Source organism: Haliotis rufescens, unplaced genomic scaffold, assembly GCF_023055435.1.
Source record: "Haliotis rufescens isolate VD_foot unplaced genomic scaffold, xgHalRufe1.0.p SCAF_56, whole genome shotgun sequence".
Classification (NCBI taxonomy): Eukaryota; Metazoa; Mollusca; class Gastropoda; order Lepetellida; family Haliotidae; genus Haliotis; species Haliotis rufescens.
The window spans coordinates 2,151,234-2,168,322 of record NW_025964290.1 but is presented as its reverse complement, the minus strand read 5'-3'; the positions used below and the strand labels follow the sequence as shown (position 1 = coordinate 2,168,322).

Genomic DNA, 17,089 nt, shown 5'->3' with positions numbered 1-17,089 from the left:
ATTGTGGTAGTAGTAGTAGTTGTGGTATTGGTGGTGGTAGTGATTGTGGTAGTAGTAGTAGTTGTAGTATTTGGGGCGGTAGTGATTGTGGTAGTAGTAGTAGTTGTGGTATTGGTGGTGGTAGTGATTGTGGTAGTAGTTGTAGTATTGGGGGTGGTTGTGATTGTGGTAGTAGTAGTAGTTGCAGTATTGGTGGTGGTGGTGATTGTGGTAGTAGTTGTAGTATTGGTGGTGGTAGTGATTGTGGAAGTAGTTGTAGTATTGGGGGTGGTAGTGATTGTGGTAGTAGTTGTAGTATTGGGGGTGGTAGTGATTGTGGTAGTAGTTGTAGTATTGGTGGTGGTAGTGATTGTGGTAGTAGTTGTAGTATTGGTGGTGGTAGTGATTGTGGTAGTAGTTGTAGTATTGGGGGTGGTAGTGATTGTGGAAGTAGTTATAGTATTGGTGGTGGTAGTGATTGTGGTAGTAGTTGTAGTATTGGGGGTGGTAGTGATTGTGGAAGTAGTTATAGTATTGGGGGTGGTAGTGATTGTGGTAGAAGTTGTAGTATTGGTGGTGGTAGTGATTGTGGTAGTAGTTGTAGTATTGGGGCTGGTAGTGATTGTGGTAGTAGTTGTAGTATTGGGGGTGGTAGTGATTGTGGAAGTAGTTATAGTATTGGTGGTGGTAGTGATTGTGGTAGTAGTTGTAGTATTGGTGGTGGTAGTGATTGTGGTAGTAGTTGTAGTATTGGGGGTGGTAGTGATTGTGGTAGTAGTTGTAGTATTGGTGGTGGTAGTGATTGTGGTAGTAGTTGTAGTATTGGTGCTGGTAGTGATTGTGGTAGTAGTAGTTGTGGTATTGGTGGTGGTAGTGATTGTGGTAGTAGTAGTAGTAGTAGTTGTAGTATTGGTGGTGGTAGTGATTGTGGTAGTAGTTGTAGTATTGGTGGTGGTAGTGATTGTGGTAGAAGTTGTAGTATTGGTGGTGGTAGTGATTGTGGTAGTAGTTGTAGTATTGGGGGTGGTGGTGATTGTGGTAGTAGTTGTAGTATTGGGGGTGGTAGTGATTGTGGTAGTAGTTGTAGTATTGGGGGTGGTAGTGATTGTGGTAGTAGTTGTAGTATTGGGGGTGGTAGTGATTGTGGTAGTAGTTGCAGTATTGGTGGTGGTGGTGATTGTGGTAGTAGTTGCAGTATTGGGGGTGGTAGTGATTGTGGTAGTAGTTGTAGTATTGGGGGTGGTAGTGATAGTGGTAGTAGTTGCAGTATTGGTGGTGGTGGTGATTGTGGTAGTAGTTGTAGTATTGGGGGTGGTAGTGATTGTGGTAGTAGTTGTAGTATTGGGGGTGGTAGTGATTGTGGTAGTAGTTGCAGTATTGGTGGTGGTGGTGATTGTGGTAGTAGTTGTAGTATTGGGGGTGGTAGTGATTGTGGTAGTAGTTGTAGTATTGGGGGTGGTAGTGATTGTGGAAGTAGTTATAGTATTGGTGGTGGTAGTGATTGTGGTAGTAGTTGTAGTATTGGTGGTGGTAGTAGTTGTAGTATTGGGGGTGGTAGTGATTGTGGTAGTAGTTGTAGTATTGGTGGTGGTAGTGATTGTGGTAGTAGTTGTAGTATTGGTGCTGGTAGTGATTGTGGTAGTAGTAGTTGTGGTATTGGTGGTGGTAGTGATTGTGGTAGTAGTAGTAGTAGTTGTAGTATTGGTGGTGGTAGTGATTGTGGTAGTAGTTGTAGTATTGGTGGTGGTAGTGATTGTGGTAGTAGTTGTAGTATTGGTGGTGGTGGTGATTGTGGTAGTAGTTGTAGTATTGGGGGTGGTGGTGATTGTGGTAGTAGTTGTAGTATTGGGGGTGGTAGTGATTGTGGTAGTAGTTGTAGTATTGGGGGTGGTAGTGATTGTGGTAGTAGTTGTAGTATTGGGGGTGGTAGTGATTGTGGTAGTAGTTGCAGTATTGGTGGTGGTGGTGATTGTGGTAGTAGTTGCAGTATTGGGGGTGGTAGTGATTGTGGTAGTAGTTGTAGTATTGGGGGTGGTAGTGATAGTGGTAGTAGTTGCAGTATTGGTGGTGGTGGTGATTGTGGTAGTAGTTGTAGTATTGGGGGTGGTAGTGATTGTGGTAGTAGTTGTAGTATTGGGGGTGGTAGTGATTGTGGTAGTAGTTGCAGTATTGGTGGTGGTGGTGATTGTGGTAGTAGTTGCAGTATTGGGGATGGTAGTGAGTGAAGGACGTTGTCGTACCTCAGTCTGCAATGTTCCGGCCATATCACAACAGACTATATGTAAGTCACCGAGTCCGGGTCACACGAACCAGTGGTTGATATTGTGAGCACACACCGTCGGGATGAAATGACATCCAATCAACAAAGTCACTGAGCCCGACCACCCGATCCACTTTGTCGACGACAAGTAGAACTTATTGCGAATCTGTTCGGGTCCGGATCTCCCCAGAGGTAGTGGTAGTCGTGGTGCGATGGTGGTAGTGGTAGTGGTGGTTGTAGTCGACGTGATGGTGGTGGTTGTAGTAGACGCAGTGGTGGTTGTATTAGCGGTGATGGTGGTTGTAGTATTGGTGGTGATGGTTGTAGTTTTGGTGGTGATGGTTGTAGTGGTGGTGGAAGTAGCGGTCATGCTGTTGTAGTTATGGTCATGCTGTGGTAGTTGTTGTTGTTGCCGTGGTAGTTTTAATTAGCGAGTGTCCAACATTATTACTACTGCTCTGCACACCGACAGCAGTGCTGTTATATTGGCTCCCCCGTGCTGCACGGAACATCGCAGTCACGCTTGGACATCGATACGACCAGCATGTTCCGATACACTTGCACACGGCACCGACCTGATGACGAAGCCCACTCTGACACCTGGCAACGGCTGGAGGCTGGTCTATGTAGCAGGTTAGTCAGCCTCCGTGTACAGTCGGAGTATTGGTATTGGAGTTTGTGGCAAGTCTGGATGAATTTCATGTTTTTAACCACTGAATCATCATCGTTGTCGTCGTCGTCATCATCATCATCATCATCATCATCATCATCATCATCATCTCATTGTCTTAAGCCAAGTTTCTTGTGTCCGCCGCCGTGATCTTACTGGAATATTGCTGAAAGCGACGTAAAACTACTCATTCACTCACTCACTCATTCATCATCATCATTATTATCATTTCTCCGCTGGTCGTGTGTTCGATTCCTAGATTGGTGCTTATCATTATATTGGGTTTGTCAGCATAATACGGATGTTTGTGGATTTCAAGAACAAACGCCGACAATCTCGTCACTTCGGACAACATCAAAGCAGACGTGCCGTGATGTGGGTCAAATATTGATCAAAGAGGTGCAGAACCTAACTCCCTCACTCACTCTTGGCTGTGAATGCCTTGGCTGAGTGGGTTCCCACCGTGGTGTTGAAGCACGACACCTCTTTAACGTCGTGAAGCCATTACTGCCTCGACTACCGGTGATCCCACGCTCCATTGCTCCCCTTGTTTCCACCTCTTCGTGAGAAACCACTGTGTTTAAACCTTGAACTGTAACAACCCAGCACGTGCACACACACAAATGACATCAGGTGAAAATGGCGTTTCCCGCGTTGATAAAGTGTCGTCTGCCACCTGACTTCCGTTGTCTGCTCCTTGTCCAGACATCATTGAGATTCAGTGATAATGGCGATGGTAAATCAATGGATCGTGACAGACGACAACAGAAGGACACACTGGTGCCGACGCTGCTGAGGCCTTGGTTCCTAACGGAAATTTGGATAAATCGGAGGGTGATACTAAAGCAGGACCCGGATGGAAGGCGTCACGAATGCTGGTGGAACCTGTTGAACGTTGAATGTTGGACCCGACATGAGGTTAAACATTAGGTTATGGTGAATATGTAGCGGGTATGGTGTATATGTAACGGGTATGGTGTATGTGTAACGGGTATGGTTTATATGTAGCGGGTATGGTGTATATGTAACGGGTATGGTGTATGTGTAACGGGTATGGTGTATATGTAACGGGTATGGTGTATATGTAACGGGTGTGGTGTATATGTAACGGGTGTGGTGAATATGTAAAGAATGTGGTTTATATGTAACGGGTGTGGTGTATGTGTAACGGGTATGGTGTATATGTAACGGGTGTGGTGTATATGTAACGGGTGTGGTGTATATGTAACGGATGTGGCGTATATGTAACGGGTATGGTGTATATGTAACGGATTTGGTGTATATGTAACGGGTATATGTAACGGGTATGGTGTACATGTAACGGGTATGGTGTATATGTAGCGGGTATGGTGTATATGTAACGGGTATGGTGTATATGTAACGGGTGTGGTGTATATGTAACGGGTGTGGTGAATATGTAAAAAAAAAGTGGTTTATATGTAACGGGTATGGTGTATATGTAACGGATGTGGTGTATATGTAACGGGTATGGTGTATATGTAACGGGTATGGTGTATATGTAACGGGTATGGTGTATATGTAACGGGTATGGTGTATATGTAACGGGTATGGTTTATATGTAACGGGTATGGTGTATATGTAACGGGTATGGTGTATATGTAACGGGTATGGTGTATGTGTAACGGGTATGGTGTATGTGTAACGGGTATGGTGTATATGTAACGGGTGTGGTTTATATGTAACGGGTGTGGTGTATATGTAACGGGTGTGGTGTATATGTAACGGGTATGGTGTATATGTAACGGGTATGGTGTATATGTAACGGGTATGGTGTATGTGTAACGGGTATGGTGTATGTGTAACGGGTGTGGTGTATATGTAACGGGTGTGGTGTATATGTAACGGGTGTGGTGTATATGTAACGGGTGTGGTGTATATGTAACGGGTATGGTGTATATGTAACGGGTATGGTGTATATGTAACGGGTATGGTGTATATGTAACGGGTATGGTGTATAAGGAAGGTTCAACAAATTACCACGATGTATGGGTAAACAGCCGTCTCAAGTTTCACACTTCGCACATCTCGGGAGAAGACGGACAGGTCTAGCATCGTGTCACACAGTCACTCAAGGAGACGCTGCACCAATCAATACACGTGCAGCCAGACTCCTGTGTCGAGACGACGTCCTTGTTTCTGGATGTAGATCATTCATCACGGGGTCAGTGGACAAAGAAAGGTTCACAGGAGTACATTGATCGGACAGATATTGATTAAGTGTCATTGTAAGGCCAACAAGCTCTTTCCGTCCGCGCTGCTGCTTGAGCCAGGTGACCGGGTGATAATTGGCACTATCAAAGACAGGTACCTAATTGGGCTGCCAATAGACAATCAGTGTTCATATAGCACCTGTACGGGAGACGTATCAGATGCGTCACCGGTGAAGATTGTTCTTCAACACGTTGTACCATGATCGATAAGCATCTTTGTGTACACTGACAGTCACGTGGAAGATGATGTACAGGGTGAGTGAGTGAGTGGGTTGAGTGAATGGGTGGGTTGTGTGAGTGAGTGGGGTGGCATGGGTGGAGTGAGTGAGTGAGAAAGAGCGAGTGAGTGAGAAAGTGAGTGAGTTGGTGGGATGGGTGGAGTGAGTGAGTGAGTGAGAAAGAGTGAGTGGGTGGTTGGGTGGGATGGGTGAGTGAGTGAATGAGTGAGTGAGTGAGTGAGTGGGATGGGTGGAGTGAGTGAGTGAGTGAGAAAGAGTGAGTGGGTGGTATGGGTGGGTTAGTGAGTGAGTGAGTGAGTGAGTGAGTGAGTGAGTGAGTGAGTGATTAAACAGTATTTCTGTTACCTCACGGCGTGTCGGTTTGATGACCGAGGACATCCTAAAGAGATGCAGGTCGGAGACGTTTACCACTCTGGGGAAACCACGTCCACGATATGGGGATGATTAGTAACACGATCAGTGCGAGTCTTGGATTCGAACTCACAACCATAGTGTTCCAGAACAACTGGCGGCGTTCAGACAACTGGGGCGACCGTTGATGGTGTAGGGTTGCAATGGTGTAGAGTTGCAATGATGTAGGGTTGCAATGGTGTAGAGTTGCAATGGTGTAGAGCTGCAATGATGTAGGGTTGCAATGGCGTGGAATAAGACAACGTTACTGATGCTGCCAGGCGTTGAGATTTAGAAAGAGGATTAGCATTGACGACAGGATGGGGCTGGTAAACTTGATGGGCGTTTGATAGCAATACGGTCTGTGTATGATGATAATGAGAGTGATACACGTGTTACATTGTGTCTACACTTATAACACAATGCGTCGCGTATTCGCGGATCACTGTCAGGCCCATTACTGTTATTGCCTCTGTCACATCTCTCAATTGTGCAGCTAATGTATTACGTAAACTGAACTCTTGCTGTCTCCCGCCCGACAGACAAACGTGTTCGGCACGGCCCGGGTTTCAAGTGAAAACAGGAAACAACATAAAAGCCGGACACAGCCGAGAAGTGCATTCCCTACAGACGGGGTTCAGTCTGTGCATAATCATTACGTGTGTTATCTCACGCTGAGGAGGGTACGCACAAGATCGTTTTCGCAGTTGAATCATCGTGCCAGGTGGAGTATAGAGACTGTAATCTGACATCCGGGAGTGGTCAAGCTGTCTGTAGACCCAACTCAGCGGCGTTTAACAGCCAATCAAGGAAGGATTGAAATTCATAACTTCGTCATCGGCGACAACAAGGAAAAAGATTGGATGGAATTTGTCATCGGCGACAAAGGCCAGAACTCGCAGGAAAAAGATGCTTTATGTGACAAAAAAGTAACCAACATCTGAAGTTTTCTTATATGCCATATTTTCCTTCACTGTCACGTGTTAACGTGTGGCTCGCTAAAATACCATGTAATCTCTCGTGAAGCTCGATCATATACCATGTCATCCCACGTGTAGCTCGCTAATATAAAATGTTATCTCTAGTGTAGCTCGCTAATATACCATGTTATCCAACGTGTAGCTCGCTAATATAAAATGTTATCTCTAGTGTAGCTCGCTAATATACCATGTTATCCAACGTGTAGCTCGCTTATATACCATGTTATCCAACGTGTAGCTCGCTAATATACCATACCATCCCACGTGTAGCTCGCTAATATACCATGTAATCCAACGTGTAGCTCGCTGATACACTTTGTTATCTTCCGTGTAGCTCGCTAATATACCATGCTATCTCCCGTGTAGGTCGCTAATGTACCATGTTATCTCTCGTGTAGGTTACTAATATACCATGTTATGTCTCGTGTAGGTCGCTAATGTACCATGTTATCTCCCGTGTAGCTCGCTAATATACAATGTTATCCCACGTACAACTGGCGAATATACCATGTTATCCCACGTGTAGCTTGCTAATATAACTCGTTTTTATGTAATGCCAGTTTTCACTGGTACAATGAATAGTAAGTGGAACGTGTAGTTCGATTACATATTATATCACTCCATGTGAAGCTTATTATTTTGTCTCGATATCTTGTCACACATGCGTAATTCGATTATGTGTCTCGCATAGCTGCCACCTTCGCCCATCTGTGTCCCCCCGGGCGAGTATGTCCGTCACGATCACCCCCCCCCCCCCCCCCCCGTGTGTTCAGACAGATGTCACCAGAGCCCCATCTGGCAAAATGTCCGCCCCACATTTGTCCGACTACCTCTGAAGTATCACAACGCCGCTCCCCCTCCCCCTCCCGCTCCCCCTCCCCCTCCCACTCCCCGCCATAACACACATGGCAGTGATGAATGCAGATTAGTGTTCTACATCACAGCATTGAAGAAATACAGACGGGAAAAATCAATTTTGTAGAGGGACTAAGATGACACTAATTCCCAGATCAAAGACACGAAGGAGGTGAGGAGGCAAGAGAATGGCCCTTGTGGTACTGATGGACATTAAAGGAACGGCATAAACACCAGCGTCTGAAGCAGGCACGTTGTCATTAACGCTGATTACCGCCACATACATGTGTAAAATAACGCTGACCTTTTACACAAAGACGTTGTGGTTTCGCATTCAGTTCGACAAAAGAGTGGTTAAATAATTTGCAAATGAGGTGCCAAGTGATGCCCTAGATGCCCTTGTTGTATACGAGATACAATGTATATATAGGTCTTGTGTACCCCGTAACCAAGCTGGTTCCCTGGGTATGCTGCGCCGTAACAAGCGAGATGAACGTTCCCGGTGGTGTGTCGCGGTAACATGGCGAACAACATGGTCCAACCATACGGAAAGACACAAACTCAAATATCTCCTGTTTGGAATCACTGTAACACGACTATTGCCAGCTGGTGTTCACTGAGCAGGTATCAGTACCGCCGAGGTATCAGGTATTCCGGGTATGACTGCCCTGAGCTATCAGTACCGCCGGGACCCGTGAAGACCCGGGTTAGAATAGGTCTCCAGGTAACCCATGTTTGCCGTTAAAGGCAACTATGCTTGTAAGAGGCGACTAACGGGATCGGATGGTCAGGCTCGCTGACTTGGTTGAAGGATGTCAACGAATTCCGATTGCGGGGATAGACGCTCGTGATGTCAGTCAGTGAATTGTCTGTTTCAGACTCGATTATTTACAGACAGCTTCATATAGCTGGAATATTGCTGAGTGTGGCGTAAAACAACAAACAAACAAACAAACAGTACCGCCGGTCGTATCAGGTGCGACGAACCAGTCTATGACTGGAGCACCTTGATACTGCGCTGTACACGGTGACCTAGGTGCCGACGAGTCACCTGGCCTGACCTCATTGTTTACTAATGTCGCGCTATTATTTGTAATACATGAAAGTGAATCATTGATCGTGATCACAGTGTCATCAGGTATTCTGTATTCAGTGACGACAAGCTGCACTTATCTCCAAACGTAAAATATATATCTCCGCCGAGTGTGCGCCGCACTTTCATTCCGCTTCATTGACACAGTTATTCTCATACAAAGGTACGCAAGATCGGAAAGGAAATACATTAGAAATAGAATGTTAGGATTTTCATGTGATATAACATCACGATTATCTCACAAGGTTAAATGAACACAATCATACATTGTGTAAGGTACTCGGTGGGATAAATCTGTTATTTAAGAAGAAAATATATATATCCTCTATGTCATAACGGTGAAGAGGGAATTATGAATCATTGTAATCATAAATGATAAATGTCAATTGTCAAAGTTCAGTTCAAGTAGCTGTGGAATGTCTCCGTGGAATTAGCTGACCGGTGAATAAAATAATCCGACCTTAAAGATAGATCGACATACAAGTCTTGTCTACAACTAGGTTGTTACGCTCATATATTGCGTTGTTTGTGTTACATAATCATTGTAAACAAAATAGTACACGGGAACAGGTATTCATAAAATATTGTGAAATTATTGTTTATGTTTAGTGAGTGACGACGTGTGATATATATAGTTTATGTATGACTCACTGGTTGTAAACAAAACACTCCCAGTACAGAGGACACGTTAAAAAAATCAATAAAAAATCCTACCATCACAAACCCACAATATACAAACTTCGACCCGGAACACACTGAAAGTGGCCTTCTCATCATGAGCTCTCACAACAAATAAAACACATGCTAGTCTCATTGGTATGATGATGAATATTCCATACAGACATTTCACCTTATTTAGTGGAATGTCGAAGGTTTAAGTTGTATAAACATCGCTTTATGATTAATGCATAGATATCGATCGCGGTTCTGACATGACATGGTTGATTGAACAGGTCGATAGTCTTAAAGGTCACAGCGGGATAAGGGTTTCCAGTCGACTCTGTAAGGGTGGAGTGTTCATTTAGGAGTCAATTTCAAGGGTACTTGACTTAACAAAGGGACGGGAGGACGCCTGTTACACGATGTAGGGTAATATCTCAATTAGTTGTCGGGAAAGTAGCACGGCGGTGTGACCAAGGTCAAGCGATGATGCAGTACGTTGATCGTGAATTGGGTGTTGGGTTGATGGGACGGGTTGAAATTCGATGTCATCAACCAACGACCCCGGTTTTTTAATTAAATATAAATATAGATGTATGACGTCACATTGTGTTGATATCATATGGCAGTGTCCTCCATCAAGATAATGTTTCCGGGGATACAGGTTCTTGTGACATTTGATGTAAAACGTGCGTCACCGATACATGCTTGCACGGACATTTTCAATCATGTGCTGCTATTCGGCCATGTAATAAATCAATGATTTTTTTCTCTCAAGACCACGTGGTTTTGGTTGTCGCTTCCTTGTAAACGAATCCGTTTGTTCATTTCATCATGGCGACATGGATGCTGTTAATATTCTCGTAATATATTACATATATGGCAAGGTTACATATAGTGAAACGTTTAAAAAAATGCCTACCTGGTCGCTGGTGTTTGTTCCTCGTTTCGGGGCGTTTAATGCTGATTTAATTCCAACAGAATCCTTATCAATTTTGGCGACGTGTTTGGGAACGTGAGCGTTACAGTAGACATCGGGCTGGTTCTCCTGATCCCAGTGAAACGTCCGTAACGTCAGCTGCAGTCCACATACACGACAACGGAAGCATCGACGATGGAAAAGCACCCCAACGTCCACCCTCTCGACCGGGTACACTCGCTTCTCACACCGATAGCAGGGGTCCTGCGGTTGGCGAGGGTGCTCCCCATCTGAATCCCCATCACTGGACTGTGGGTCGTCCATCCTCCCCAGTCATTGCTTACGCGTGCATGTTGACAACAATCTCGGACCTGCCGACTCACCAGTGACTCATAGCGGCGCGTTTCATCTTCCAGGTAAAACCAGGTATAAAATCCAGGTAAAGATTGCAGATGCAAATCCAATTAAGAACCACGAATATATCCGTTCAGCCTCGGGGATACCAACCTATTTCTCCCTCGTCAATTCCTCTGTTCTGTCAATCATCTCGTAACAAACGCAGTGTTGCCATTCAGTTCACCTATAACCACGTGACCGTTCCCCCGTTGCAGGAGACAGAGGTATCGGTTAGGGCAGTGTGACTATGTATATCCTTGCACAAAGGGGCGTGTGTCTTTTACCGCACTACGACCATTCTACATCCACAGTCTAGCGAGCATGTGCAATTCTGAAGCCTATCTCGTACTCAATGCTGACATGCGCTGCTAGTATTGATCACAACTCGCTCATTGGCTGAGCAACGCAATGAATGAGAAGCCAGTACACCCAGTCCGATGGCAGCGCGCGACAGTGCTTGTTTAAATTGACCCAACTTGTACTGACGAACGAAACAAACTCACTCATTGTTGAAAATGAAAATTAAATATGAATATGCAGCGTCTATGAAAAATCGATGAGACTACCCCGTCACGTCGGGTTCTTTATTTCAAGCTGTCAATCATCCGCGCGTGCGTTCGTGCGAGGCGACACCTGGCCCATTTTTTGCCTCAAGGGGGATTACCCAAAGGAGTCCTGTGGCGTTTTTTCCTCCAGCTCTCGCTAATCTCATATTGAAATTTGTTAAGGTAGATTTTAAACCCATAAACCAAATGCGTTCCGGATACAGCGAGCATTTGAGCGTTGGTTTATGGTTTATATCAAGGCGAGCATATCAAGAAACACTCCACGGTGCATTCTGGTCCCGATAACATCAGCGCTAATGAACATTATCAACAGGGGGCCATAAAGCTACAACTCACTGGGCTAATTTATGAGTTTTCATCACAAAAAAACCCCTATAAATTATGATACAGTTACAGATGTTGAAATATAGTTTTTGATAAACAAATGTTACATGGAACACAGCTGTTTTATTGCGTCTTTCTCCAATCATGTAAACAGAAGAGTTTCTACTTGTAGTCGTGAAGGGATCAAGATGAAGACATCTCTTTAAATATTCAACATTTAGAAACAATAACGTCATGATATATGTTTCTTGTCCTTTGTGGCTCTTCATGAACATTGTATGGGAAAGTATCTGATCGCTCCCAACTATTACCTATTGTCATGTATAAATCTTGTTTCTACGTGAATGTTTATACTTTTCAACATTTATCAAACTAATTATTTTGTGTAAATGATTTTAATTCAATTCTGTTTATTGTATTCAAGGCCGTTGGTCCACATATAAGGTGTATCATTTTACAATTTACAATAGAGGTATATATAATTAAAACATTGAAATGACATTATTAAAACAGGGATTTTCTTATTAATGCTGGTTTATAGAACTTCGTTAGGTTATGTATAACGGGGGTTCAGCTTTCACGAATTAAAGTAGGAAATATTAAGATATTACTTCGCTTGGTATTGTGTTTATGCATTTAAGATAATGAATGTTCATTCGTTTTGTCTAAGTAATGTCATGACACTAAATCAATATCTATATTAAAGTTATGTTATGTCATCGAATCAATCTCCATCCATGTTACATCAGTTTAATTGCTTGCCTTATGTTTTGTTAATTTCGTCATTGTCTTGTTCTGTACAAATTTAAATGATTGAGAATACATCAGTAAAAAAATTATAATCAATGACAAAATAATTGATGGTACTGTATTGTTCTAATTGTATTCAAGACCACGAACCAATTCAAATATTCCGTCCTGAGTCATGGACTAAAACAATGGGACGGATATGACAGACTGGAGTGTTGCGAAACACCACACTGTGCGCCATTCCCGGCCTGTGCTGAACCACATGCACTGACTACTGCATTAATCTAAAATTAAGTTGGTCACGCTCCACAGAACGTGGTACAGAGTTCTCTGATAACACAGCCGCGCAACAAAAGGGGTGAAAGAGCAAAGAAAAAGACCATTATTTACAGAAATATGTAAACACTGGTGTTTTATTGCAATTATGACAATACTGTGGTTGAATTAGTATTCAAGTTTGTTAAATAACGTCGAATGCAGTTCAGTGAGGCGTGGCCTCGGTTATGTAGTTGTATTTAATAACGCATCTTTGGCTGGGTAAACGGGGGCGTGGTTTGGTATAAAAACACGTGGTCACTCAAGCGCGAGTAAGCAGGTGCTGCATGAAAAATATATGTGGGTGGAGAAGCCGTAACAAAGGCTTTGTCCTTGGCAGATTGATGGTATCTGTAATTTAGCCTGTTATGGGGGTGGTTTGTTGAAAAAATTCCATTTGATTTGAAAACTGTTGTGCGATATTTGCTTGTTGGGCAAACTGCTCTATTCAAATAATATTGATAAACAATTAGTGGCCCCTGGGGACGAATTGCTGAAATTGCTGAAGTGTTCTTTTTGTACTAATGCGGTCATTATCGAGTTTGGCAGAAAGTGTATTTAATAAATCTTAATGAATCATGTAATTGCACGCGACAGCATAATGAATTATTAGCATAAAGCACGATTCTGTAAAACTGTTTATGTCTGATGTTCACATGGAAGGGCCGCCTTGATATAATCACTGAAAAATAAATATCAAGTCAAGGCTCTTTTATATCAATTCAAGGATGTTTCATATCGGTTCTGGGATCTGTATATCAGCTAAAGGACTTTAAGATCAGTTCAAGGATATTTCTATCAGTAAAGGGACCTTCCGATCAGTTCAAGGATCTTTTGATCAGCTCAATATCCTTAAGATAGGTTCAGGGGCGGTTGGGTAGCCCAGTGGTTAAAGCGTTCGCTCGTCACGCCGAAACGCGGGTTCCATTCCCGACATAGGTACAATGTGTGAAGCGCATTTCTGGTGTTCCCCGCCGTGATGTTGCTGGCATATTGCTAAAAGCGGCGTAAAACTAAACTCACTCACTCACTTAGATTGGTTCAAGGATCAATATTTCCGGGGAATACAATATTCTGTTAATCGATCATTCGTCACAACCGACTTCGACACATCCAAAGTTGACAATGTCAGCTGACGAGTCTGTGAGTCATTAATGAATGTCAGCGAATCAGGAAGCTATGACGTCACTGTCTCATCACAGCCTGATGGGATTTCGCTGTAAAGGGGAATTTGACATAGGTAAACTTGGAATTAAGACTCGACAAACTGTAATCTATCACGCATATGAACATGACCGTACACAGAGACTGTCTGTTTCACACAGTGAACTGCTAGGTGACGTCCAGACTTGTGTTGTAGGACATCTTCCTGCACCAGTTATATACACGTGTGTGTTGTTTTCACACAGCCCTGACCTCAAACAGCATGACGTCACACAACCCTGACCTCAAACAGCATGACGTCACACACCATAACGTCTCAGGAAATTGCAAAATTGTCTGCATTCTGCTTCAAACTTAATCGGTGGTGAAGGGGTTCAACGTCACGTTCAAGATTGGTGTGGTGTGGTGGTGGTGGTGGTGTGGTGTGGTGTGTGTGTGTGCGTGTGCGAGCGCGCGGTATGTATTTGCGCGCGTGTTTGTATGTATATGTATGTGCTTGTGCATGTGTGCGTGTATGTATGTGTGTCTGCTGTGTGTGTGTATGTATGTATGCTGCGTGTGTGTGTGCGTGTGTGTGTTCCCTAGAGAAAAGTATTGCAAAAGAACAATATCACTGCAAGAACAGGTACTCTTTGACGTTTGCAAGTAATAACAAACATTCGGCTCCAATTACAAATGTTTCAGAGTCACCAGTATGCAAGATGAAATCACTTTAACAAATTCTTGCAAATTGCAGTTATTTTATGTCCGCTTCAAAGAGTTTGCATTTTTTTGTTATTATCGCTATTAGCATTATTCCAATTCTCAAACACGGCGGCCGGTAAACACTTGTCTGAATCTGTAGACCAGTAACTGAGGCACATACTGAAGACATACAGTTGATTTATACACAAATACACGTAGTTTAAATGTATATTTCAGGATTAGCTGTGGTTTTGTTGTGCCCTATAAGGTCGTGTCGTCACTATCTTTTTTCATTGATCATCGTGTCAATAGACGTGATCGATTTCCTTTCCTAAACCGGCCATCGTTGTACGGTACGTGAATTGATATATCACACTGCAGAGATTCAGTGGTGTCTGCACTCAGCAGTATTCCATGTATATGACTGCCTTCTGAATATAGTCTGGACCAGACAAAAAGTGATTGATATCACGAGCATTGATGTTCAAGGATATTTCTATCAGTAAAGCGACCTTTCGATCAGTTCAAGGATCTTTTGATCAGCTCAAGATCCTTAAAATAGGGGCGGTCGGGTAGCCTAGTGGTTAAAGCGTTCGCTCGTCACGCCGAAGACCCGGGTTCGATTCCCGACATGGGTACAATGTGTGAAGCCCATTTCTGGTGTCCCCCGCCGTGATATTGCTGGAATGTTGCTAAAAGCGGCGTAAAACCGTACTCACTCACTCACTCACTCATGTCACGGGCGTTTGTTGTAAATGTCAGTCGACGCGGAACGTTGCTCATGGTATCAACCACTGGTTCGTCTGGTCTACACTACGCCATGCTACAGCTGAAATATCGCTGCGTGCGGCGTAATGCAACATTTACTCACTCACTCAAGACTACGCGATGGTATAAACGCGTTGCTTGTGAACCTACAAGTAAACACACATGTATTGAACAAGCGCAGCAGGACACTTGTGGAGAGTGGGCGACAGTTCATCTTCCAGAGGCAAGGGAATTAACTGACCCGTTTCCACCCTTGGCGAACAAGGCTGGCATTATAAGTTGTGGCAGATCCGGCTCATGGTATAAAACATAACGCGGGACGCATACAACCCAATGTACCCCGAGTGATCCTGCTACAACGAATTTATCTTACTGACATGGTTTAATATGACATTGTAAAATCATTCAAATAAATTCCAAATTGATAGATAACAGCTGTTCGACTGAGATGAGGTAAGCTTGCGCCATGTCACGTGACATCCATTGGCTCGGAAAAAGCGTGCGGTTTTTTGCTTTGAAGCGGGGTATAAACGATTTATTCTGTCTCTTAGGCGTGGTATACAAGATTTATTCCCCCGCCTAGACATGTATTACTCCCCAAGGCGGGTTACAGAGGATTCTGACATGGCGGTATGATAATATGGAGTATATTAAGGAGTCCATGCGTAGTCCAACCAAAACCGCGTGACGAGGTCAATAGGAGAGACACAGAAGGGACATAACTCTGGTGGCGCTACGATCGAGCACAGAAATTCCAGCCTTGTTCGGCAAGGGTGGAGAGTGGACTTTAACACTCAGTTAACTCCCTTGCCTCGGGAAGATGGCGACAATAATGTTAAGGGCGATCCTGATACTTTTTACAGGAAGTTTGCCTTTGCGAATGTGTAATATTATTGCAAATGACAGCACTTTCCCCCTTGCAAAATGTTTGACGGTGCCGCTCATTAATATGATTCAGAATCTCTCCGGGCTTTCCTCCCAAGGGGGCACAGGTGGCCCAGTCGTTTAAGGCGCCGCGATTCGCTGTGCAGAGTTGCGTCCCTTGGGCACGCCAGACACCTATGATTGTGTGTTCGAATCCCGGTTCTCCCCGATTAGGTTTCTAGGTTTGTCAGCACCATACCCGTGCTCGTGGGTTTCACCGAAGTGGTAAACGTCTGAGACCTGCATCACTTCGGGCTTTCCTCCCACATTAAGCTGACACGCCGTGATATAACTGGAATACTGTTAAAAGCGGCGTTAAACCCAACTCACTCACTTTCCTCCCAAGATGACGGGCCGTGATGTAACTGTAACACTACCCCAGCTGCATTGAACACTGTTAAACCGAACTTATCCAGTCACCCTTTTTATATCCATATGGGTCCTAACGCAGGTATCGTCACGTGTTTATCAGACAGTCTCCTTGCTCTAGAGGTAGAGTGCCTGTCCGGAGAGAGGCAGGTCGGGGTTCGATCCCCGGTCGCGTCATACCAAAAGACGTTAAGTGAGTGAGTGTGTATGGTTTTACGCCGCTTTTAGCAATATTCCAGCAATATCACGGCGGGGGACACCAGAAATGGGCTTCACACATTGTACCCATGTCGGGAATCGAACCCGGGTCTTCGGCGTGACGAGCGAACGCTTTAACCACTAGGCTACCCGACCGCCCCAAAAGACGTTAAGAAGAACTACACAGATGTGGAACAATGAACCATTTTGATGAAGCTTTGCCAAACGGACCAATGACTACACCGCTTGCAACTCAACCAAACCACCAGCAGTGTCTCTGGGATAAAACGTCATTTGGAAATCATCCATCAAATGACAATCTTTTAACGTTGTTACCCTGCCTGGCGCTCGGCAT

General features: G+C 44.1%; 1 protein-coding gene across 1 annotated transcript in view; it reads right to left on the bottom strand.

Moving 5' to 3' along the window:
* The window catches only part of LOC124141718 (hillarin-like), a 108,305-nt gene extending 97,176 nt beyond the window's left edge, over positions 1-11,129 (bottom strand). Inside the window, exon 1 of the mRNA XM_046509789.2 lies at positions 10,280-11,129. Within this exon, the coding sequence (XP_046365745.1) occupies positions 10,280-10,600 (321 nt within the window). The 5' untranslated portion in view covers positions 10,601-11,129. The remainder of the gene's footprint in view (positions 1-10,279) is intronic.
* Between the last annotated feature and the right edge of the window lie 5,960 nt (positions 11,130-17,089).